The 26,505-nt window shown below is 40.6% G+C and overlaps 1 protein-coding gene across 1 annotated transcript; it reads right to left on the reverse strand.

Annotated features, from left to right (window-relative positions):
• Positions 1 to 1,556: 1,556 nt before the first annotated feature.
• On the reverse strand, positions 1,557 to 8,362 carry NDUFB4 (NADH:ubiquinone oxidoreductase subunit B4). The gene is made up of 3 exons (XM_007450511.1): positions 8,163 to 8,362; positions 3,102 to 3,248; positions 1,557 to 1,677 (listed from the first exon to the last, which is right to left on the reverse strand). Exons 1-3 carry the CDS (start codon positions 8,340 to 8,342, stop codon positions 1,615 to 1,617), a joined length of 390 nt encoding a protein of 129 aa, XP_007450573.1. The 5' UTR covers positions 8,343 to 8,362; the 3' UTR covers positions 1,557 to 1,614.
• Between the last annotated feature and the right edge of the window lie 18,143 nt (positions 8,363 to 26,505).

A 26,505-nucleotide genomic window follows, 5' to 3' on the forward strand; every position in this document is an offset into this window, starting at 1 on the left:
TGTGCCTCACTTGCCCTTGGCCCATCTTTTTACTCCAGTTGCTGCTGCAGCTCTCATTTGCCTGCAGGTATGACCTGACAATACTTCACCTCAGCTGCACAGCACACCACCTGCTTTCTGCCCTATGCTTCCTCCTCCATGAGATGCCAGCAAGAACCCAGTCAGCCAGTCTGAGGCATGCCCATACCTGGGAGTACAAGGGAATTAACTGCATGAGATAACTCTGGACCAAGAGGGAGAAAAGCTAGTACGTAAATATTCACTTTTTCCGTGTCTGGGGGTAAAATTCTGTGTCCATTCCACAGAGCTCCTCAGAAGGCCCCTGTAAGAATTAAGCCCATTACCCCCAGAGGCAATGGGCCAAGAGCACAGTTTGGGCTCTGAAGATCACAGGGGCTGACAGAGCAAAATAGGAGCACAAAAGGGCAAGGTGTGTTGGCTATGGCTAGATTGGGGGCCACTGTTGGGTGAGAAGACAGGGAGGGTGGAGGCCATGCTGAAGAACAGGTAAAATGGTATACAGCATTGGGTTTTCCCTCAACCTGTTTCACTCTGAGCAGTCTCCCACCTGTTCTTTCAGATCACTTCCTAACATAAACTATCTACGTACAAGCTTTTCTCTCAGGCTCTGCATTTTGGGGTACTCCAGGCTCATACAAGGATCAAATGAGACAATACTTGTGAATATGCTTTGAAAGTTAAAAGCAATATACTCATGTAAGCCAGCCCCACAGAGCATGCGGTTCTTCCTATAGCACATGATTTTACTTTGTCTTCATAGATGAAATTGTCACCCTACTGTTTCAAGACTAAACTACAAAGCATGGGGTAGCTTTTCTTGAGCAATACTCTGTTACTTCATTTTCATCCTTATGACCTTATGAGGTAGTAGGCATTACTATCTCCAGGCCATAGATGATGAGAGGGGGGCCTGGTATTCCAACTGCTAAACTCAAGCTAAGATTCTAGCCCAGATCTGACCCGCAAAGCCCATGCTCTATACCATTGTACCTGTTCTTCAGCATGGCCTCCACCCTCCCTGTCTTCTCACCCAACAGCGGCCCCCAATCTAGCCGGAGCCAACACACCTGGCCCTTTTGTGCTCCTATTTTGCTCTGTCAGCCCCTGTGATCTTCAGAGCTAAATCAAATGCCATCTCCCTAGACAGAACTGCTTCTTCATCAGCTTGCCAACATCACTTTCCTGAATCGCTACCTTTTTTTTTTTTAAACCACAAGGTTGTAACTGTTCTGCTGCATTTACCACTGGGGCTGGAGCCAGATGACAGCTTAGGTTTTAATTAGTACCAGATACATAATAAGCACTTAAATAATAACTGTTGAATAAACAGTTGTCAGAGTGTGTACTCCTTAAGCACAGGGCCTAAGTTGTCCTGTTGATTGCTATATTCTCAGCACAATAGCACAATGCCTGGCTCATAGTAGACACTCATTTGCTGAATGAATGAATGAATGAACATGAATCTGTTTCTTCATTAAACTATGAATTCTTACAAAGTAGGGATTCTACAATGTCCAGCAAATGTTTGTTGAATCTTTTTAATGATTAATAGATTCATTTAAACAACAGTACATATAGTCATCATTGCCAGACTTAATATGAGATGTTAAATGTTCGATCCAATTTTCCTTCCCGGATAAGTTTTTCTTTCCTATCCTGTATAGACAGAAAAGAAAAAAGTACATTAAAAACAATGCATTCTGGCACAATTCATGGTATAGCTCTGAGAAACAGGAATGAAACACTCCCAGCCTAATTATAATCCTCTATTGTCTAAAGCCTACAGAGTATGAGTGAGGAAGTAATAATCTGAAGAAATAAAGGGACAATAATAAAACATTCCTATTGAAAAACACCTATATTTTATTAAGTAGAATTATATTACCCCACTAAATAGCATACACTGAAAGCAAAATGTAAATACCTTCTAGGTAAGTGTGGCCTACCTTTCTGTTAAGCAATAATTTATCAGATAATCAAAATATATACACTCCAGGAGAGTGGATTGGCCAGTTTAAAGCAGAGCTACATGGGTGGGCTCCAGTGTAGATGGGAACATGAGGCCTGGGGGCTGGGGTTGGGGACCTAGTATCAGAGTGGTCTAGTGTCAAAGATTAGCTTGGCTTTCTGTGCAGTCACATACCCAGGCCTCTGATGGCAGTGAGTCCCACCACAGGCTGCTTTGGCTTTTCTGTTGTTGGAGTATTAACATATTTTAATATTAATTCACAAAATGTGACCAACATAACTGGAATTCATGCAGACAGGGAGCATACTAAGTGATATATGTATTCTGCTAATACTTAACCCAATAAACATCTCTTTTAAAAGCAAACAAAATAAATATAAAAATTTGCAAAGATAACATCTAAAGATTAATCAGAATAGAAAAGTTTAACTTCTGTACATCCAATGAGAAAAAAGAAATTAACTTTTTTTTTTTTTTTTTTTTTCCTTCGGTATGTGGGCCTCTCACTGTTGTGGCCTCTCCCATTGCGGAGCACAGGCTCTGGACGCACAGGCTCCGCGGCATATGGGATCTTCCCGGACCGGGGCACGAACTCGTGTCCCCTGCATCGGCAGGCGGACTCTCAACCACTGCGCCACTAGGGAAGCCCAAGAAATTAACTTTTAAAGTTATTTCTATATTCTCTTGCTTAATATACACAATATAATTTCCTTACCTAATCTAGAACACACCAGGAAAATAAAAAATATTTAAAAAAAAAATAAAACACATCAGGAAAACTCTTTCATGAGCTAAGTTCAAGTCTTAGATATTTAAAGTGACCAATTCATTACTTTAAATTCTAGAGTAGCCATTAAATTAAATTTGAAAGACCCAGAAACAATCATAGTTTATAAGAAAGTATATTTCTATATGAGTTGAAACAATAAAGCAATAAAACTAAACATATAATTGAAACTTCCTATTTTAACTCAGTTGGAAAGGAATAAAGATAAAAGAGGAACTGAAGGAAGAGTAGAAAGACAAGATGGGAATTATCAAGAGAGAGAGCTGCAGCCAGCACAGAGGGAACCTATCACACAGATCCCAAACACAAGGTCCTAATACTTACTCTGTCGGTTTTGAAAACATAATACCAGAAGAGGAGGGGCCCAATTCCAAACAGAGCTCCTAAAAGTGAGGTCTTGGGAGTGGGTCTGAAATTGGGATAGATATTTGCTGATCTTGCATAGGTCCAACGAATCAAGGCAGGATCTTCCTAAAATGAATGAAAACAAAAGATACAGGAAATTAAGTTCTACACTAAGAAACAATCTCATCAGGACTTTTGTGGAGAAGCACAAGAGATGCCCTTTGTTCTCTTCTACAGTTAAGGGTATACCCCGAATATTCCTAAATAGCTTCAAAGAAGATCTTTCATTTCCAGTATTTGTTGAATAATTCTCTGATGATCCTGTTCAGAATTTAAAAGACTCATATCATCCTTCAGCTTCCTATTTATTTAAGATTTAAGAATCCTAATCATTTTAAGCTGTCAGAGAAGGCACCTTTTTTTAAATCATTTTTTTCTATTCTTTTCTGGATTGTTTTTGGCTTCACTGTCTTTCTTGAAGTATGACGAACAGAACCACACATTATTTCCAATGAGGACAAACAGATTTCATATGCTCTATCATACTGTGAACTTTGTTTCCAGGACCTTTTCTAATGCTATGCCCACACTGGTTTTTCCAGGCTACAAATAAACTGCAGGAAGAGGAAGACAGAGGTAGGCTCACTCTGAACTTTACATTTTTTAAGCTGACTTGGCTGGTATTTTAAGAGCAAAATTATTACATTTCACATTATTAAAATAGTTTTTTGAAAGGACAAAGTTATTAAAGAAAAATAATCAGATTGTCTTGGTTAAGAAAAAAGTAACTGTCAATTTTAATATATTTATACTAGAATAACTATGTAAAAATAGCAAATCTACCCCAAATACGTAATTAAATTTAATTAGCTAAATACCCTAATGATTTTACAAAATTATTTGCTCCAGTTAACTGATAGATAAAAATAAGCAAATGAAATCAGCATTAAAACTTTAATACTAAGCTGTGAGGAGAACATTCAAGGTCTTAACCAACGCCAAGAAGTCATGACTGGTAGGACATAAATAATTAAACTGGATCTTTCACAGTAACATTTTATTTTTATTTTTTATTTTTTATTTTTTTAAATTTATTTATTTTTGGCTGTGTTGGGTCTTCATTTCTATGCATGGGCTAGTTGCGGCCAGCAGGGGCCACTCTTCATCGCAGTGCGCAGGCCTCTCACTGTCGCGGCCTCTCTTATTGCGGAGCACAGGCTCCAGACACACAGGCTCAGTAGTTGTGGCCCACGGGCCTAGTTGCTCTGCGGCATGTGGGATCTTCCCTAGACCAGGGCTCGAACCCGTGTCCCCTGCATTAGCAGGCAGATTCTCAACCACTGCGCCACCAGGGAAGCCGCACAGTAACATTTTAAATCAAACTGTTTGTCAAACTCTTTGCAGAGACAGTAAAGAAGGTGAAGACACAAGATACAGGTTCAAGGGGACATCTGAGCTCTATACCTGAAAGGATAAATACATCTATCTATTCTTGTATCTATCCCTTCCTGCTATTAATGCATTTGAATGACTCTCTCATGCCAGAATTCTCTACCAGTCACCTCTCTACACCTAATATCTGCCAGATCTGTCTTCCAGAAACAGACATTTCATTTCATAAAAATACCAACAGCTCCATGACCATAGTTCATTGAACGAGGTACTGCTGTTGAAGAAGGTTCCAAAACACCTGCCGCGGGAGACAGTTCTCCTTCTTTGACACCACTCCACATCCAAAGAACTATCAGCAGCATGTGACATGGTGAACACCACTTCTTTTTTTTTTTTTTTTAATTTATTTATTTTTGGCTGCGCTGGGTCTTTGTTGCTGTGCACGGCACGGGCTTTCTCTAGTTGCGGCGAGTGGGGGCCACTCTTGGTTGCAGTGTATGGGCTTCTCATTGTGGTGGTTTCTCTTGTTGCGGAGCATGGGCTCTAGGCGCGTGGGCCTCAGTAGTTACGGCACATGGGCTCAGTAGTTGTGGCGCACGGGCTTAGTTGCTCCGCAGCATGTGGGATCTTCCCAGACCAGGGCTCGAACCCGTGTCCCCTGCGTTGGCAGGCAGGTTCTCAACCACTGCCCCACCAGCGAAGCCTAAGAACACCACTTCTTGAAATCATTTCTTCACTTGGCTTCAAGGGCACACACCGGCTTGGCTTTCCTCCTAACTCTCTGGCCATTCCCTTAGTCTCTTTTGCTCTCTTCCTCCTTATCTCCCCAGTCTCTTAATATAGGACCTCAGACCTTGTGGGTCTTTCCTATCTACATTCACTCCCTTGATAATCTCTAGTCACATGGTTTTAAATATCCACCTATAGGCTGATGACTCCCCAAAACTATGCCTCCAGCCCTAGACCTCTACCCTGAACTGCAGACATAATATCCCACTCCCTGCTCAATGCTGACATATTGTCTAACTGGCAAATGTGATGCCAAACATGATGTATCCCAAACTGATTTGCCAATATGCCATTCCACCTTCATCCCTGATCCTTTCACACTCTTCCCTATCTTGGTAAAAGGCAACTTCATTCTTCACTTCAGTCAAAAACCTTGGAGTTATCCTTGAGTCCTCTCTTTCTCTTATACCACATATCCAATCTGCCAGCTAACCTGATTGGCTCTACTTTCAATACATAACCAGAATGGACCACTTCTTACCAACTCCACTGCCACCACCCTTGTAGCCACCATCAACTAAGAAATAGATTACTGCAAAAGGCTCCTAACTAGTCTCCCTGCTCCTGCTTTTGCTCCCCCATAGTCTCTTTTCTACTAAGCAGCCAGAGATGTTGTTAAAATGTAAGTCCTGGGCTTTCCTGGTGGCGCAGTGGTTGAGAGTCTGCCCGCCGATGCAGGGGACACGGGTTCGTGCCCCGGTCCGGGAAGATCCCACATGGCGCGGAGCGGCTAGGCCTGTGAGCCATGGCTGCTGAGCCTGCACATCTGGAGCCTGTGCTCTGCAACGGGAGAGGCCACAACAGTGAGAGGCCTGCGTATCGCAAAAAAAAAAAATGTAAGTCCTGATTATGGGACACCCGACTCAGAAAAGTTCTTTCAATGGCCTATGAGGCTTGGTGTGATCTAGTCCCAGGTAACTTTCCCATCTCATCTCTTCCTACTCTGCCCTCACCTTTCTCCATGTTAGTCACAATGGTCTCTTCAGTATTTTGGGGATTAACCAGGCACACTCCTGTCGAAGGACCCTCGGATTTGCTGTCCCCTCTGACTAAAATGCTACTTTCCCAGAGAGCTGAATGGCTAGCTCCCTCCCCTCACTTCTCTGAGATCTTCAATGTCACCTTCCAAGTGAGGCCTTTCCCTGTGCCTTTCTAAAACTGCAGCTGCTTTCCCTCTCTACTACATACACACACTCCTAATCCCCTTCCTTGCTTTATTTTTCTTCTTATCACTTCCCATTACCTAACATACTAAATGATTTAATTTTTTAACTTATTACTTGTCTTCCCTCTGGAAAGAAAGCTTTATGAGGACAGGAATCTTTGCCTGTTTTGTTCTCCACTGTTACTGCAGTATCTAAAAGAGGACCTGGTACATAACAGACCCTGAGCAATTATTTATTCACTACATCAATCATTATTTGACATTAGGCAAAGAATTTCCATGTATTGCTCAATATATAATTGTCAGGCCCTCATTTACTTAACAGAACAATCAGTGAGGCTGGTGTAAAACCTGTTTTACACAGCAAAACTATAACTGCCCTGGGTCACAGAACTGGAAAAAAGAAAATCTGGAGTTTAAACGTCAGCTCTGTCTGACTCAAAGTCTCTCTCTCTCTTTTTTTTTTTTTTTACTACATCTTACTATCTAGCACATCAAACCCAATCGTGTGAGTATGCATACAATCAATGTCTCTGTCCTCACCTTCTCCCAAGTAAATGAGGTTCTGGCTGAAGACAATATAGCCAAATGGTTAAGAGATGCTTTGGGTTACACAGACTACAGTTCAAATTCTGCTCTATCACTTGCTAACGTATATCACTCTATGACATACTTGTCCTTCCCATGTAGTCTTTCTCTGTAAATTGGGGATAGTAATAGAGCTTAACTCTTTGAATAGCTGTGATATTTGAATATCATTCAGAAAGAGTTTCAATAGTGCCTTGCACACTGTAAATTTCTTTCAATTCTCACAACTTCCTAAAATTCCTACAGAACACCAATGCAACTGTTGGGAAAAGTCTTTTTTCTTTTTTAATCTAAAAGCACACTACTTAAATAACAATAGCTATCAGTTTACTGGGCATGTATTATGTGCAGGGAATGTTATACAGACTATCTCATTTAACCTCACAACGATTCTATAAAGAATGTACTACCATTTCCATATATGAAAATTAGAAAACTGAGGTTCAGAAGGCTTGGGGATATTGCACAAAGTCATATAGTTTGCTAGTACGTAGTGCCTTGGCGTTTGACTCCAAAGCCCAAAGCTTCAGCAAGCTGTAGGGTGTTTGGGTCTTTAAAAGATATAAACCGAAAAATCACTATATTCCCTTCAGAAGAGAGCAGTATTGCTATAAATGTGAACTGAAAAGTGGAAAACATCTGTAAAAAATACACACACACACCCCATATTTCCTGAACACTCATCACAAGCCAGGCACTGTGCTGGCCGGTCACGTGCCTTATCTCATTTAATCCTCCTAACAGCCTCATAAGATAGGGAGTACTATATTATCCCCATTTTTCAGACAGGAAAACCGAGGCTAAGCAACAGAGTTGAACAACTTTTTCAAAATCATTCAGGCGGGAAGTGATCAAGCCGAGACTCAAACCCAGCATGGTGTGAATCCAGAACCCGTCCTCTTGACCACCGAGCTCTCTGCCCAAGGTCAAAGGGCTAATGAACTGGCCTGCTCTCTGGGCCTGGAAGAGGATCCATGTCTAAAATACTCTTCGGGAACGGTGACCACTCCGCAGCGTGATTCCCCTTGTCAGGTCTGAGCTGCCCAGCCTGACGGGACCGTCCCGACTCTGGCCCCTCGATTCCCACCCGCTGGCCCCTCACTCACGATGACCCCATGACGGCTAGGGTCGTTGTACTGAAGCAGGTACTCCCGTTTAAGCCGGGATCTTATGGCCAAACGCTCGGCTTGTGCCTTCCGAGTTTCCGGAGAAATGTCGTATTCAGCTGGGTCGAGGGTACTGGGCAGGGTCGCCAGGCGCGACGGCTTGTACTTGGGGAACGACATCTTGGCGACCCGGCGCACAACTGCGCCTGCGCGGCCCGAGGCCCGCCCTCTTCAGTCGGACCTTCGTCCTGAGGCAGTGCGCCTGCGCGTTAGCCAGAGGTTTAAGATGGAGTTTAGCAAGAAGTTCATCCTTTTTCCTCAACCTTCCTCACGGTCCTGGCCCCCTAGTGGCGACCTGCGCAGGCTCAAGGTACTTTCCTCGCCTTCCCCCACCCGCCTCTCCTTCCCCTACCCGCTTCCAAATCTAACGCTTGTTGCTCCTTCCTAGCAGCCTTATCTCTACTGAAATACAGAGCTTATGTGAAGTTGAGCTGGCAGAGACTGAAAATGGGATTGACTGGAATTCTGATTCAGTGTGGGTTCATCTCTGCGACTTGTGACATGTCACTTAACTTCTCGGAGTTTCCTCTTCCTTATCCTGGAGATAATGACCCCTATTCTATCCACGCAGCAAAACTGTTGTGAGGATTAAAATAAATAATTAATAGATGCCAACATACTTTGCAAAGCACAATTTCTCTTCCAAGAAAAAGAAAATTAGCTTTTCTGTGCATTACCGTATTAGATCCATACAACATAAGCAGAAGAGTATTTTTCATTGGCATGAAATAATGTTTAATAGGAGAATGATGTTAGAAGTGTTCCCTGCCTGACTATAGGTCAGAAAAAAATGGTATTGTATAAACCTCGCAAAGAAAAAATATCTTAGTTAAAATACTAAAACCTCTTATGTAAAATCCCTAGCACTCTTCAGGTGCTAAGAATAGAAAACATCCTTAGAGATATGAAAATAAGCATAAGGGCATTGTGTCTTGCTGTGAAAGATAATTTTGGGAAACAAGGAGTGTAACCTAAAAGGAAACGTTCTCCACCCCTACTGTCCTTCTTTCCCCACTATCACCACAGAAAAAGGGCAACTTCAAATTGTATGGCAGGGTCTTTGGGTACCAGTCAGACGCTCCTTAGGGGAAAACATGTAAACAGTATTTCCATAACTCAGACGGGGAATGCTGGATCAGCTTGGGTGAAGCGTCTGGGGACATGTAGGTACGTTGGGAAATGGTTACTAGGCAGAGAAGGGACCTAAAAGTGTTGGCGCTTGAAGTGATGAGGAGCAGCACTGCTGTCAAATTTACTCAACATTTTAATACTGTTTTACAATATTTATTAAGCACTCGCCACATGAAGCACACTGCACACTAGTCAGTCAATTTTCCAGGCTCAGTGGGGGAAACAACAGAAGAAGTGAAGGACAAGATGTTTGTCTCTGAGAAGCTGACAATCAGGCAGTACAGAAAGAACAGACAGAATATGATAATATTTGCAAAGCAGTTTAGTGATCAAATGAATATAGAGCAAAGTGGGCTCAGGAGAATGCAGGCTGAGGGAATATAGAAAAAAGAAACGAGACAAATCACTCACACTCCATTTTAAAGGAGTGGGGGGGAAAGTTCTGTTTTTTTCTGAGGTGTTTAAACATATTAAGAAAATAAAATGAAAAGCAGGAGCAGGTTGAAAATTCTAAAGACTACTTTGATAGTTTCAAAAACCTTTTGTTAATAGATTAGATACTGATCTAGGAAGAAGGGCATGTTAAAAAAAAAAGAAAAGAAAAAAGAAAGGAGTACATTGCGTACAAGCCAACCGACAAAGTTAAAAAAAATAAAAGACTTTTTAAGTTTAATAGGGAGAGAGAGAGACAGAGAGAAGAAACTTCATCATTTCATTTTGGATGAGTTAAGGGGATTATCTCCACATTTGCTTTTTTTTTTTTTTAATGAAGTCATTTATTTATTTATTTTTGGCTGCGTTGAGTCTTCGTTGCTGTGCACACAGGTTTTTGTCTGGTTTCGCGGTGAGTGGGGTCTACTCTTTGTTGCGGTGCGTGAGCTTCTCACTGTGGTGGCTTCTCTTGTTGCAGAGCGTGGGCTCTAGGCGTGCGGGACTCAGTAGTTGTGGCACATGGGCTCAGTAGTTGTGGCTCGCGGGCTTAGTTGCTCCGTGGCACAGGGGATCTTCCCTAACGACGGCTCGAACCCGTGTCCCCTGCGTTGGCATGCGGACTCTTAACCACTGCGCCACCAGGGAAGTTCCTGCACGTTTGCTTAATTATCATAAGGATCCCTTCAGATAACTGTTAAAAATATGAAGTCCTAGGTTTTGTTCTGCTCTTGTAGATTCAGAACTGGTCTTCAGGGGAACCCAGTAGTCAGTATTTTTTACAATTTCTTGAAGGGATTCTTACAATATTGCATGTTAGGGGAACAAAGAGATGAATATAAGAGGTCTTCCTTTTCCCAGAAAAGGCCATCTTAGAATGAATCTATTTAAGATGGAGACCTAGATTCTATAGTGAAAGAAAAAGACTTGATTGGGACTTTAGCTTGAAATGGTGCAACCAATAAATTATGAAAATGAATTTATCTTGTATTTAATACATTTTAGGTCACAATTACAACTGTGTGCTAATTCTGATAAATCAGGTGTTCATTTGTGGGGACATTATTTTTATGTAGCTCATTATGCTTCACTGCATTTGATTTTTTGCAGCAGGGTTATATTTGCAAAAGTGCTGGAGGGCTTTGTCCAGTTTTCCCAAGGCTCTCTTAATCCTTTGAAACCAGATTCTTTCCTTTTGAAGCACTGATGTTATCATCATTCTTATTCATTTTTCTCTTTTTCATTTGTTACCTGGTCCAGCTGTAAGATCCTCCTGTATTAGTAACTTTGCATGTGGATCTAGCAGTTCACCAACATCACTTTCATCAATTTCATGAAATTCCACATCTTTTGCAAGATTTGCAGTAGATTTCTATTGCATTCGAGAACTGGATATTTCCAGATGGATGACCAAGACTTTGATGGGGTGAATAGACTTTGATGAGGTGAATGTAGGCACCAGGGTTAGCAGATGGAATAATTTCAGTGAGCAGCAGTTTCACAGGTGGTCATATCATCAATGTATGTTTCATGTTGTGAAGATTTTTACTTCTCTAAGAAATCTCCTAATAGAATTTATTAGAATTTATTGGATTACAGGAACTAAATACATGTATCTGTACTTGGTCGGAAGAGGGGGGATGAAGTGGTGAAGTGTAGAAGGAGAGAAGTGCATATATGCAGGGGTGGTTAAGCTGTATAAATGGGGCAGGGTTTCAGGGAACAGAAGATGGACAGGTGAATACAGAAACTGTAAGAAGCAGATAAGTTCCAGCTTGCAACAATATGAAGAACATTCCTTCTCTTAATTGAGTAGAGGGTCATATGTATATTTGGGAATAAACTCTTCCCTTTGGGTTGAAAATAAACCCAATGCCCAGAGATTTAATTAATCAGTGATTAGCAGCAGTTGACATTTAGTGAGTATTCTCTATTACTATTATTTTTTAAAATCTTGTCCTAACATTGAATGTTAGCAAAGGATATACTCTCAAGCTAATGAAAGGTCCCCTCTTTACAGGAGCCCTCTCCACTACCCTGGTAAGGACCCTAAAAATGTGTTCGCATGGTCATTCTGTTTTTGTAAAATTAGAAAATGTAAGCTATTTGAATCACAATTGCCTAAGACTGCTGTGTCTCTCCTCTCTGACTTCCCCCTTCTATCACGTTTTTCTCCTGTTGGGTGGTATTGCGGTGGCCTTAGATATTTGGGGGATCTTACCAACAAAAGTTGGGGTTTAGTAAGATATATTTATTTAATTCACATCTATGCCAGGTGGAGTTAAGTTATTGCTAGTCATCCAGGTACAGAATGGCTTCCAGGGATACTGCCATCACCTAGTGTGCCATGAAGGTTCAGGATCAAAGTTTGTATTGTGATATAAACTTGTCCTGTGAAGCCTGGCCCTGGAAATGAGGGTAGAGGAAGAGAACAAGGTTTGAAATAAACCGAACTAGAAGCTAATTTGTAGAATGTTCTTCTAGTCATCATTGAATCTTTTTTTCTCAAAGATTTTTTTCTCCCCTCCTTCTCCCCCAAATTATATAAACTTCAAATCCCATCAAACCTGGATTTTCCTGTTTGTCAGTCTTGTTAAGGCTGCAAGGAAGAGACTCTTCACAAAGAGTGCTTTGTGAATTAATTTATTTGCAAGGAGATCCAGGAACATGGGGGTAGCAAGGAAAGTCATCTCTTGTTTTGCATAGCTACCCTGGGAATTTGTCTTCCAAAACTGAAACCAGCAGCAGTTCCAAGAGAGAATAAGAAAAATACTCCAGTTTTCAGTCTCACCTAAGCTCACGTATCCTACTTTCCCTTTGTTTATTACCTAGTGTTAACTCTTCCTTTAAAAAAGGATACTATTGAGTCAGTTTGACACTATTCAATATAGATTGCCCCAAAGCACTACATGGGAGGTTGGGTTTCATTGTATCCAACTCATCTGTGGCTCTTTGACTTGGGCACTGTCCAAATTAGTCATGAATAAGATTACACAACTGTTTTTCTGTATCCCTAACAGATACACCTAGGTCAAAGAAGCTTATCATATTTGGAAAAGACTCACATAGAACTACTATCTTCAGAAGCAGATTGTATCCAGAAGACACTTTGAGACTACACAGCCTCTTACAAACATACGTCACTTTCTACTTGTTTCTACCATAGCTTTTTAATAAGTCTTGATATTTCATGGGGCAAATCTCTCCGTTTTATTATAGTTCACAATTGTCTTAGCAACTTTTTTTTCCTTTCCTCTTTCAGAAGAATTTTAGTATTAAGCTATCAAGTTCCATGAAAAAAAATAATCCATTGGGATTTTTATTGGAATTGCACTAGTTATAGCTTGACCTGAGAACAAACATCCTTATAATATTGTATCTTCCCATTCATTAGTTAGGTCTTTTATTTCCTTCAATCATGTTTTGTAACTTTCTCTATAAAGAATTCTGGCCTCTTCTTTTAGATTAACTCCTGCTACATTATAGAGGTCATTGCTATTGTTAATTGTTTATTTTTCCTATTATATTTTCTAAATGGTTATTGCTGGTATATGGTAATATTATTGATGTGATGTTGGTATTCTGATCTTGGAACCAGTACCCTTATTGAACTTTTTACCAGTCCTATTAGCTTTTCCATATATTCTTTTCAATTGTTCTGTGTAGTCAGTCATATCTTGTGAAAATAGCAGTCTTGCCTTTTCTGTTCCAAGTTTTATACTTCTTTTTTTCTCTCTTATTGCATTAGCTAAGACCTCCAGGACAATATAATAGTAAAATCCTATCTTGTTCCCAGTTCTAATAGGAAATCTTCTGTTAGTTAACCATTAAATATGTTTGCCGTGGGGTTGGTAGAAACGCTCTGTCAGGTTAATAAAATTCCCTTTTATTTCTTGCCAAAAGTTTTTTTAAAATAATGAATGATTGTTTAATTGATCAAATGCTATTTCCACATTTCTTTTTTTTTTTTTTTTTTTTTTTTTTTTTTTTGCTGTACGTGGGCCTCTCACTGCTGTGGCCTCTCCTGCTGCGGAGCACAGGCTCCGGACACGCAGGCTCAGCGGCCATGGCTCACGGGCCCAGCCACTCCGGGGCATGTGGGATCTTCCCAGACCGGGGCACGAACCCATGTCCCCTGCATCGGCAGGTGGACTCTCAACCACCGCGCCACCAGGGAAGCCCACATTTCTTGATCTATATGTTTTTTCTCTGTTAATTTGTTAAAAAAGACAGAGAACCTTGGTAGGTTTTTCTGATGTGGTGTCATTTTGCATTCTGGAAGTATGGTCATGTGTTTTTCAATATATTGATGAATTAAATTTATGAGCATTTTTTATAGAATTTTACTATTTATGTTTACAAGTGAATTGGCTCTTCTTATTTTGTTCTTATGTACTTTTGGTAATATATTTAAACGAAATGAGTTGGATAGATTTCCTTCTTTTTTTTTTCTTTTAACTCTCCAAAACGGTTTGTACAAGACAGGAACTATAATTCTTGAAAGCTTAGTAAATTATCTAATAAAACTGTCTGAGTCTTCTATATTTTTTCAAGAGAGACTTTTGGCTATCAATTCAATTTCTGTAATGATTGTTGGTTTGTTCAGATTTTCTTCTGGAATCATTTATTGTAATTTACATTTTCTCAAATATCTTTCTTTAAACTTATTGCCATAGAGTTTCTCATCTTATGATCTTTTCAGTCTCCATTGTCTTTTATAATTATGATCCTCTTTTTGCTTCTATTACTGTTTATTTATTGCTCCTTATTTTTCTTCCTCAATACTGCTAGAGTTCTGTCTACCTTGTCTTTTCAAGAACCTATTTTTAATTTTTAAAATTATCTCTAATCAGTAATTTTTCCTCTTATACTTTTTTCTTCTGTTTTTCTTGAGAGTACTCCAATGTTCCTCTTCCAGCTTCTTAAGCAGAATGCTTATCTCATTTATTTTTGTTTATATGTGTTTTATAATTTTTGTGTATGTAATTCTGTACATTTTCATTTTAGCTACATCTCCACAAGTTTTTATTAGTATTTTCATTATCATGTAGCTCTGAGTATTTCATAATTTCCATTATGTTTTTTTCCTCAACCCATTAGTTATTTAGAAATGCAAAAGATGTTTTGTTTTGTCTGTCTTTTTAATGTTAATTTCTACTTTAACAGCATTATTGTCAGAGATATTTGTATAATATTAGTCCTTTGGGACTTCATATGTGATGAGTTTTTTGTTCAGTTTTTTTGTTTTTAACACACCATTTTTTAAAAATGTAACCTACATATAGAAAAATGCATTAATCGTACATATGCTGTTCAATGAGTTATTACAAAGTGAACACACCCTTGTAATCACACAGTCATTTTTTTAAGTGATTTTTTAAAATTTATTTATTTTTTATTTACTTATTTTTGGCTGGGTCGGGTCTTCATTGCTGTGCACGGGCTTTCTCTAGTTGCGGCGAGCGGGGGCTACTCTTTGAAGCAGTGCGCGGGCTTCTCATTGCAGTGGTGTCTCTCGTTGCGGCGCACGGGCTCTAGGCGTGCAGGCTTCAGTAGTTGTGGCTCGCGGGCTCTAGAGCACAGGCTCATTAGTTGTGGCACACAGGCTTAGTTGCTCCGCGGCATGTGGGATCTTCCTGGACTAGGGATCAAACCTGTGTCCCCTGCATTGGCAGGTGGATTCCTAACCACTGCGCCACCAGGGAAGTCCCACACATAGTCATTTTTTAATTGAAGTATAATTGCTGTACAATATTATATAAGCTACAGGTGTATAGTGATTCACAATTTTTAAAGGTTATATTCTATTTATTTTAAAGGTTATATTCCATTTATAAAGGTTATTATAAAATATTGGCTATATTTCCTGTGTATACATAGTCATTTTTATAATAGCTCCACGTGAGCTTTAAAAGAACGTATATTCTGTATTCATTGAGTGCAAGGTTAGATCAAGCTTGTTAATTGTGTGCTTTGGATCTCTCATATCTTTATTCATCTTTGTCTACTTGGTCTATTTCTAACATAGAGTTGTGTTATAATCTTCCAATGCCATTGTGGTTTGTTCATTTCTCCTTGAGCGAAATTAGAATACACAGGGTGAATTGAAGGTGATATGAAAACATTTTAATGTGCATGCATCTGTGAATTGTTTTTACCATAAAGACAAAGCAGTTCATACATAATGGTTCACTCACTCCATCCACTTATTGAGCTGTATACAAACCAACCAGGAAAAAAGAAAGATTTCTGCTTAAAATATACAGTACACTTAGAAACACATCTGTCATGTAGACCTAAACAAAAGCTTATGAATATTACATTTTGCATTCTTCTTCTTCAGAGACAGTCTTTTCATCCTAGTCATATATCTGTTCTTACTACTAAAGTCACTTACATAAGGACATATTTGTACTTGAAAGGAACAATAAATTTCCTACAAAGTGTAAGGTGACATTTTCTTGCAAGTTGTCAATTTAACATAAAAGAGGGTTAATACTCTTAGCTGAGGCTATGTCATGCTTTCTTCTTGGGATAAAGTTCTGCCCTACCATCATCTTTTGCTTGGGAAAGGCAATAGCCTCCTAGTTGGTTTTCTTATATATGTGCACACTTGCCACCCTTCCATTTTTTTTTCCCACACAGCAGCCAGAGTGACCTTTTAAAATATCTGTTATCCTATCTCTCCTAATTAAAGTCTTACATAACTTCAAGATCCAGTGAGGTCTGCTCCCTACCTCTTCAGCTACACTTGGCTCCATGCTGCCCCATCACTGTCTGCGCTCCAGCCACACTGGCCTCTCTTCAGTTCTTCCCTTCCACAGGGCCTTTGCACCTACTTTTCACTCTGCCTTAAACATTATACTCTACACTCCTATTCATCCTTCAGAACTCACTCAATTCTATATTCCCGTAACTAACCAAGGTCAAATTCTCCTATGAGCTTTCATAGCACTATAGACCTCTCCTTTACAGCACTAACTACAATCCTAACTTTACATTTTGTATTATTTAGTTAATCCCTGTCTCTCCTCACCCCCCACATAAGAATGTAGGCTCTTTGAAGACCAGGACTACATCAGGCTTGGCTCAGCCTCCATCCCAACACTAGCACAGTGCCTGGCACATCATAGCAGTGATGAATGAATAAATGACCAGTTGTCTTTCTTCACTTCAAAGAGAATATATTAACCAAACATGCCTACACCCTTCTTGCTGCCTCTGCTTTCATCCCATCCTCACTTCCACCCCATACGCCATACTCATCACCTCTCCCCCTTGTGCCCCCAACCCCAAATTAAAAATTCAAGTAAAAAAACCATTGTCCAGTAATGTAGACTTTTACTGAAGATTTTGTGTAGTTACAGAGGAGGGGGTACATCACAAAGAAAAATGCCCTAACAATGCCCTTTTAACATCTCTGCTTTTCCCCCTAGTTCTTATTTCTACAGCAGCTTGGAGGTGTCTGATCCCTCTTCTTTTGCCCCCTGCAAAGTCTGCTCTGGGAGCCCCTCTAGCCAAGCTACCTCATCCTCTACCTGCCTCTGAGTCTATGCTCAGCAAAACAAAGCACAGGCATAGACTGAGCCACAACTCCTAGGGGCCTTGGTTTATAGGGCCTCTTGCATTTTTAAAAAATTTGGAACAGAAAAAGTTGCCCCTTTTTTCACTTTTTCCTTTGCTCGATGATATTATTCCCTCCATCAATGCCACTCTGTGCTCTCCCTGCTGTCTGTGGCCGACTGAAATATTATGTCCATCAAAGTCCACTTCAAATGTCCAATTTTCTGGAAACCTTTCCATAAAACATCCAAGTAGAAGTGATTTTCCTCTTCGTTAAGTATGTTTACTACTTCTTTTATTCCACTTGTTATTACAGGCAATGTTATGGTTGTTTTTCTCTCCCTCTCTTTAAGAACAAGTTTGGTTTCCTGTTCTACATGTCCCCTGAAGAGCCTGGCTCAGAACCCTGTGCACAGCCCGCTCTAGTCCTGATTAGATTATAATGAAATTGTTCATGTATCTTTTCTTAGGCTTTAGTAAAAGCCTCTTCAAGAAAGCGACTAAATTTCATGTTTCCAAATGACAGCCAGTGTTTCAATTTTGGAGTCACCTAGCAGAAACTACTCCCCGCTGGGAAAGAGCTCTGTAGATATTGTGGGTGGGTGCAGTACAGCTTTGGTTTAATAGTCTTGGAGAGAAGTTCTCTCTCCAGCTAAAAGATATAGTTCACATTTTTGCCCAGGTAGACTCTAGCTTTCTAAAATGCAGCATCAGTCTGGCCCTTGAAAGACTGTCAGGGCCCCTGAAACAGAGTCTAACTCTTATGACTTCTTAAAAATTCCAGTGAGGGCTTCCCTGGTGGCGCAGTGGTTGAGAATCTGCCTGATAATGCAGGGGACACGGGTTTGAGCCCTGGTCCGGGGAGATCCCACATGCCGTGGAGCAACTAGGCCCGTGAGCCACAGCTACTGAGCTTGCGCGTCTGGAGCCCTGTGCTCCGCAACAAGAGAGGCCACGATAGTGAGAGGCCCGCGCACCGCGATGAAGAATGGCCCCCACTTGCCACAACTAGAGAAAGCCCTCGCACAGAAACAAAGACCCAACACAGCAAAGATAAATTAATTAATTAATAAACTCCTACCCCCAACATTTTCAAAAAAAAAAAAATGCCAGCAAGATGGCTAACGAAAAATGTTGGCATACAAATTTAAGCTCCTGAGGTCTAGAGAGAGACCTATTGCTAGCACTATATTCTGTTACCATTAGTGTGATCTTCAGGTGAACAGATCTTCTCAATGTTTTATAGTCACCTTGATCAAGCAAAATGTATGGAGGCCCAGTGATGAGGTTACTTCACTTGTAAATGGCTGAGGGCAGCTAAGAATATAACTTACCATCACTTGCTCAAATTTCCTGCCAAATTATATTTATGTTCTCAACACGAAACTAAATATCTTTAGCTTCTTTTATTCCTATTAGCATCTTCATTACCCTGGATTAAACATGGATATTTTTATATATAGTTCTTTATATAGTTCTTTGGTTTATTTTTTAACATTTTTTCCATTCCAAATACATTTCACTATAGGAAAATTTTAAGATAGAAAGAAAAATCAAAAAAAAAATTTTTTTTTTTTTTGCGGGCCTCTCACTGTTGTGGCCACTCCCGTTGAGGACCACAGGCTCCGGACGCGCAGGCTCAGGGGCCATGGCTCACAGGCCCAACTGCAACCCGGCATGTGGGATCTTCCTAGACCGGGGCACGAACCCATGTCCCCTGCATCAGCAGGCAGACTCTCAACCACTGCGCCACCAGGGAAGCCTCAAAATATTTTTAAGAATCTGTATTTCTACAACCTCAGGACAATCACAAGATTTTTTGTCATTTTTTCCAAACTTTGTTCCAAGCAGAGGATGTTTTTAAAACATTGTAATCATGCTATAGATATACTGTATGCTGTTTTTTCACTTAAGATTTTATGTAAGCATTTTTCTTTAGTCTTTATTATGGATAATAATATCCATAATATTATGGATACATAAAATTCCAACAAGAGGAAGTAATTATAATTTACTTACCTCCTGTATTTCAACTTAAAGTTGGTTTTAAAAAAAAGAAACTATAAATAAGTACTTAAATAAACTCTAATTTTCTAAACATTTTACATTTATTCATGGAGTTATTTGCTTTTTTTTGAATTTTGTTTTATTTATATTTTTAAACAGATTCTTATTAGTCATCAATTTAATACACATCAGTGTATACATGTCAATCCCAATCTCCAAATTCATCACACCACCACTCCCACCTCCCAGCCACTTTCCCCCCTTGGTGTCCATACATTTGTTCTCTACATCTGTGTCTCAATTTCTGCCCTGCAAACCGGTTCATCTGTACTGTTTTTCTAGGTTCCACATATATGCGTTAATATACAATATTTGTTTTTCTCTTTCTGGCTTACTTCACTCTGTATGACAGTCTCTTAATCCATCACATCTCAACAAATGACCCAATTTCATTCCTTTTTATGGCTGAGTAATATTCCATTGTATATATGTACCACATCTTCTTTATCCATTCTTCTGTCGATGGGCATTTAGGTTGCTTCCATGACCTGGCTATTGTAAACAGTGCTGCAATGAACATTGGGGTGCATGTGTCTTTTTGAATTACGGTTTTCTCTGGGTATATGCCCAGTAGTGGGATTGCTGGGTCATATGGTAATTCTATTTTTAGTTCTTTAAGGACCCTCCATACTGTTCTCCATAGTGGCTGTATCAATTTACATTCCCACCAACAATGCAAGAGGGTTCCCTTTTCTCCACACCCTCTCCAGCATTTGTTGTTTGTAGATTTTCTGATGATGCCCATTCTAACTGGTGTGAGGTGATACCTCATTTTAGTTTTGATTTGCATTTCTCTAATAATTAGTGTTGTTGAGCAGCTTTTCCTGTGCGTCTTGGCCATTTGTATGTCTTCTTTGGAGAAATGTCTTAGGATGCTTTGTATTTCTGTGGTGTCTGTTGTAACTTCTCCTTTTTCATTTATAATTTTATTGATTTGATTCCTCTCCCTCTTTTTCTTGATGAGTCTGGCTAATGGTTTATCAATTTTATTTATCTTCTCAAAGAACCAGCTTTTAGTTTTATTGATCTTTGCTATTGTTTTCTTCGTTTCTATTTCATTTATTTCTGCTCTGATCTTTATGATTTCTTTCCTTCTGCTAACTTTGGGTTTTGTTTGTTCTTCTTTCTCTAGTTCCTTTAGGTAAGGTTAGATTGTTTATTTGAGATTTTTCTTGTTTCTTGAGGTAGGCTTGTATAGCTATAAACTTCCCTTTAGAACTGCTTTTGCTACATCCCATAGGTTTTGGATCGTCGTGTTTTCATTGTCATTTGTCTCCAGGTATTTTTTGATTTCCTCTTTGATTTCTTCAGTGACCTCTTGGTTATTTAGTAACGTATTGTTTAGCCTCCATGTGTTTGTGTTTTTTACGTTTTTTTCCCTGTAATTCATTTCTAATCTCATAGTGTTGTGGTCAGAAAAGATGCTTGATATGATTTCAATTTTCTTAAATTTACTGAGGCTTGATTTGTGACCCAAGATGTGATCTATCCTGGAGAATATTCTGTGTGCACTTGAGAAGAAAGTGTAATCTGCTGTTTTGGGATGGAATGTCCTATAAATATCAATTAAATCTATCCGGTCTATTGTGTCATTTAAAGCTCCTGCTTCCTTATTTATTTTCATTTTGGATGATTTGTCCATTGGCATAAGTGAGGTGTTAAAGTCCCCCACTATTATTTTGTTACTGTCGATTTCCTCTTTTATAGCTGTTAGCAGTTGCCTTATGTATTGAGGTGCTCCTATGTTGGGTGCATATATATTTATAATTGTTATATCTTCTTCTTGGATTGATCCCTTGATCATTACGTAGTGTCCTTCCTTGTCTCTTGTAGCATTCTTTAAAGTCTATTTTATCTGATATGAGTATTGCTAGTACACCTTTCATTTGATTTCCATTTGCATGGAATATCTTTTTCGATCCCCTCACTTTCAGTCTGTATGTGTCCCTAGGTCTGAAGTGGGTCTCTTGTAGACAGCATATATATGGTCTTGTTTTTGTATCCATTCAGCAAGCCTATGTCTTTTGGTTAGAGCATTTAATCCATTCACGTTTAAGGTAATTATCAATATGTATGTTTCTATGACCATTTTCTTAATTGTTATGGGTTTGTTTTTGTAGGTCCTTTTCTTCTCTTGTGTTTCCCACTTAGAGAAAGAAGTTCCTTTAGCATTTGTTGTAGAGCTGGTTTGGTGGTGCTGAATTCTCTTAGCTTTTGCTTATCTGTAAAGCTTTTGATTTCTCCATCGAATATGAATGAGATCCTTGCTGGGTAGAGTAACCTTGGATGTAGGTTCTTCCCTTTCATCACTTTAAGTATATCATGCCACTCCCTTCTGGTTTGTAGAGTTTCTGCTGGGAAATCAGCTGTTAACCTTATAGGAATTCCCTTGTATGTTATTTGTCGTTTTTCCCTTGCTGCCTTCAATAATTTTTCTTTATCTTTAATTTTTACCAATTTGATTACTGTGTGTCTCAGCATGTTTCTCCTTGGATTTATCCTGCCTGGGACTCTCTGTACTTCCTGGACTTGGTTGGCTATTTCCTTTCCCATGTTAGGGCAGTTTTCGACTACAATCTCTTCAAATATTTTCTCTGGTCCTTTCTGTCTTCTTCTTCTGGGACCCCTATAATGTGAATGTTGTTGTGTTTAATGTTGTCCCAGAGGTCTCTTAGGCTGTCTTCATTTCTTTTCATTCTTTCTTCTTTAGTCTGTTCCGCAGCAGTGAATTCCACCATTCTGTCTTCCAGGTCACTTATCCATTCTTCTGCCTCAGTTATTCTGCTATTGATTCCTTCTAGTGTAGTTTTTTTTTTTTTTTTGCGGTATGCGGGCCTCTCACTCTTGTGGCCTCTCCCGTTGCGGAGCCCAGGCTCCAGATGCACAGGCTCAGCGGCCATGGCTTACGGGCCCAGCCGCTCTGTGGCATGTGGGATCTTCCTGGACCAGGGCATGAACCCGTGTCCCCTGCATCAGCAGGCAGACTCTCAACCACTGCGCCACCAGGGAAGCCCTCTAGTGTAGTTTTCATTTCAGTTATTGTATTGTTCATCTCTGTTTGTTTGTTCTTTAATTCTTCTAGGTCTTTGTTAAACATTTCTTGCATCTTCTGGATCTTTGCCTCTGTTCTTTTTCCAAGGTCCTGGATCTTCTTCACTATCATTCTGAATTCTTTTTCTGGAAGGTTGCCTATCTCCACTTCATTTAGTTGTTTTTCTGGGGTTTTATCTTGTTTCTTCATCTGGTACATAGCCCTCTGCCTTTTCATCTTGTCTATCTTTCTGTGAAGGTGGTTTTTGTTCCACAGGCTGCAGGACTGTAGTTCTTCTTGCTTCTGCTGTCTGCCCTCTGGTGGATGAGGCTATCTGAGAGGCTTGAGCAAGCTTCCTGATGGGAGGGACTGGTGGTGTGTAGAGCTGGGTGTTGCTCTGGTAGGCAGAGCTCAGTAAAACTTTAATCTGCTTGTCTGCTGATGGGTGGGGCTGGGTTCCCTCCCTGTTGGTTGTTTGGCCTGAGGCAACTCAACACTGGAGCCTAACCGGCTCTTTGGTGGAGCTAATGATGGACTCTCAGAGGGCTCATGCCAAGGAGTACTTCCCAGAACTTCTGTTGCTGGTGTCCTTGTCCTCACGGTGAGCCACAGCCACCTCCTGCCTCTGCAGGAGGCCCTCCAACACTAGCCGGTAGGTCTGGTTCAGTCTGCCCTGGGGTCACTGCTTCTTCCCCTGGGTCCTGATGTGCACAGTACTTTGTGTGTGCCCTCCAAGAGTGGAGTCTCTGTTTCCCCCAGTCCTGTCAGAGTCCTGCAATCAAATGCCGCTAGCCTTCAAAGTCTGATTCTTTAGGAATTCCTGCTCCCGTTGCTGGACCCCCAGGTTGGGAAGCCTGATGTGGGGCTCAGAACCTTCACTCCAGTTGGTGGACTTCTGTGGTACAAGTGTTCTCCAGTTTGTGAGTCACCCACCCAGTAGTTATGGGATTTGATTTTATTGTGATTGCCCCCCTCCTACCGTCTCATTGTGGCTTCTCCTTTGTCTTTGGATGTGGGGTATCTTTCTTGGTTAGTTCCAGTGTCTTCCTGTCGATGATTGTTCAGCAGTTAGCTGTGATTCTGGTGTTCTTGCAAGAGGGAGTGAGAGCACGTCCTTCTACTCCGCCATCTTGGTTCTCCATCCATCAAAAGTCTATTTCTTAAATAGACCAGCCTCCCTTTTCTTCTAAATGTTCAGAAAATATAAAATCCAACCAAAGTGTTTTTAAAAAATATTTATTTATTATTATTTATTTATTTTCATTTTGGCTGCACTGGGTCTTAGTTGTGGCATGTGGGATCTTTAGTTGCGGCATGCAGACTCTTTGTTGCAGCATGCATGCAGGTTCTACTTCCCCAACCAGGGATCGAACCTGGGCCCCCTGCATTGGGAGTGCTGAGTCTTACCTGCTGGACCACCATAGAAGTCCCCGGCCAAAGTTTTAAAATACACTTTTGTGGTAGTTTTTTCACAAGTGGTATAGGCAGTTGGATATGATATCCTCCCAGGACCCTCATTAAAATATCAGGGTGACTTCTATTTTTTTTTTTAATTATTGAAATCTTCAAATATACACAAAAGGAGAGGAAATCGTATAATGAACCAACCCCATGTACTCATCCCTCATCTTTTACAATTTTAAATATTTTGTCAATGTCATTTTATCTATCCCCCGACATATACATTTCACTTTTGTTTTTGCTGGATTATTTTAAAGCAATCTCTGACAGTATTTTGTTTTACCCATAAATACTTCAGCATATATTTCTAACCATTAAGAAGGTTTTTTCCCTACCTAACCACAATGCTATTATCTCATGTAACAAAAATATCAATAATCTCAGGAGCATTTTAAAATTGGATTCTGGAAAAAGCAGGCCAAAGGAATGAGTAATATAGAATTTCAAGCACTAGGGTAAGCAGGTTGGAAAGATGCTTTTGGCAAAGTTGGTACTTTCGCTCTTGTAAATGACATCACAGAGCCAGATGCCACTTTCTCCTACATATTTGAAATTGGATTTACTTTCTTACCCCAAAATGTATTCCCTTGTTCAGTTCAAGGCATTAGCCACCATCCAGGAGCTCAAGGTCAAGACCCAGAGTCCTTGTAGCCTCTTTTTTCCCTCCCCTCTCTCTGGTGCTCCATTTTACCAGTTCTAAAGTCCTAAAAATATCGCTCATATCCATCCCCTCCTCTCCATTCCCACTTCAGCTTCTTTTGGACCCCCATTATCTGTCTCTACACTGAGGTATGGGAACGTCTTCATTTGGGTTCCCCTAGAAACAGAGGCCTGAGACAAGGATTTGAGTATAGATCATTTATTCTACAGGTGATCCCAGGAGACCTGGGAACTGAGTAGGGGAAGTGAAAGAAGCCAATACAAGGTGTGTTATCAAGCACAGCAGGACATTGGAGCTCCATCCTACTGGAAAACTCTGGGGTACATTATAGAACATACCTCAGAGTCATCCCAACTGATGGGCAAGGGAGCTGGGATATTTATCCACCACCTCTCCACCCATCATCACTTGATGGCTGCTCTCAGGGGCAAGAAGTCCTGCACTGTGTACAGGCTGAGCATGCTGCCAGTCAGAAGGCAGAGGGTCACAGGCCTTCGGTGTATAGTGGTGAATAAGGAGGGTACATGGCAGGGCACGAACAGCACTCACTACATCGCCTCCGTTCTTGCTCTCTCCCCACACAAAGCCCACAGATAACTTTCCAAAGTGCAAATCTGGTTCTGGCACTTCTCTACTTAATAAAAAGGGTATATGGATGATGCTAAAGAACAACCTTGCTTATTTACCCTGATGGAGGTGACTGTCTTGAGTGGTACTTGACCTTATGATCCTGGGCACCTTTGGCTTACCTTTTGCATATGAACGAAGTTTGGACTGGACTCTGAGTCCAATTGAGTCCAATTGTGAATTCAATGGAGAGAGAGCTTTATTCATATGTGTATCATTAAAACCTTGTTTACTTACAGAACAGGTTGGGAGGGGGAGGGACAAGTGATTGCTTCTGGTTTGGATTCTGCTAGTGCAGCCCTTTACACCTCAACAGTTTTGCATAATCCTTCCCAGGCAGTGGAGTGCCTCCCTCCACTGCCACTGCACCAAAGCTATCGTGGCAATAATTTGTTCTTTATGCAGTCACATTATCTGGAATCTCAGTGTGATTTACAAGCTTACATAACTTCCCAAATGAGTCAGCGTGCTCATCAAGAAGGCAGCATGGTGAAATGGAAAAAACACAGCATTTGGTAACAGATAGAACAAGTTCAGCTCCTGCATCTGCCACTTCCTAACTGCATGTCAGACAAGCTATTCTACCTCTCTAAGCCTGTTTCTTCCTCTAACGAATAGGGATCAGAGTACCTGTCTAGGAGGGTTATTATAAGGATTAAATGAGGTAAAGAGCGCTCAGTGTGATACATAACAGGCCCTGAATCAGTGTTGACCTTCCCCATCCTACATCCTGATTTTACACATCTGGCAGCAAGTTCTTGACCGTTACCAACCTGCAGTGAGTGAAAAGTGCTGATTTATCTTGGTCTGCTTTTAGCACCAGTGGATTTTAGATGAAAGTCCAAATCAGTTCTTTGTAAAGGAAATTGCTCTTGCTCCACTCTGGGCAAAGCAGCCACATTGTGTGTGAAATAAATCCATACCAGAAAGGGCTGGGGTGCTCTAGGAAGAACTGGGCTGGCACAGCCTGGCTCAGTCCCAACTGCAGTGGCAGCCAAAGATCGCTGGCATTCAGAGGTGACTTTGTGAGCACACGGTGAGACAGACAGCCAGAAAAACAAAATGTGCAGGAGAGGACGTGACATCCCATCTACATAGCTGCTCACCGCGGCGGGGAGCAGTTAGGAATAGCATAGCAGGATGCCTTTTGCTAGAAGTGGCAGCATACAAATGTGGGTGCTGCTGTGCTGGCCAGGGCTGGGGACGATTCTGGAACTGTTTTTCCAAAGTGGCTGGAACAAATGCCTACAAGTTAAAATAAATAAATAAATAAAATCCCTGGTCAGCAAATGAGCACTGCTGCAAACGCTCTT

The sequence above is a fragment of the Lipotes vexillifer genome, unplaced genomic scaffold, assembly GCF_000442215.2.
Source record: "Lipotes vexillifer unplaced genomic scaffold, Lipotes_vexillifer_v1.1 scaffold1106, whole genome shotgun sequence".
Taxonomy (NCBI): Eukaryota; Metazoa; Chordata; class Mammalia; order Artiodactyla; family Lipotidae; genus Lipotes; species Lipotes vexillifer.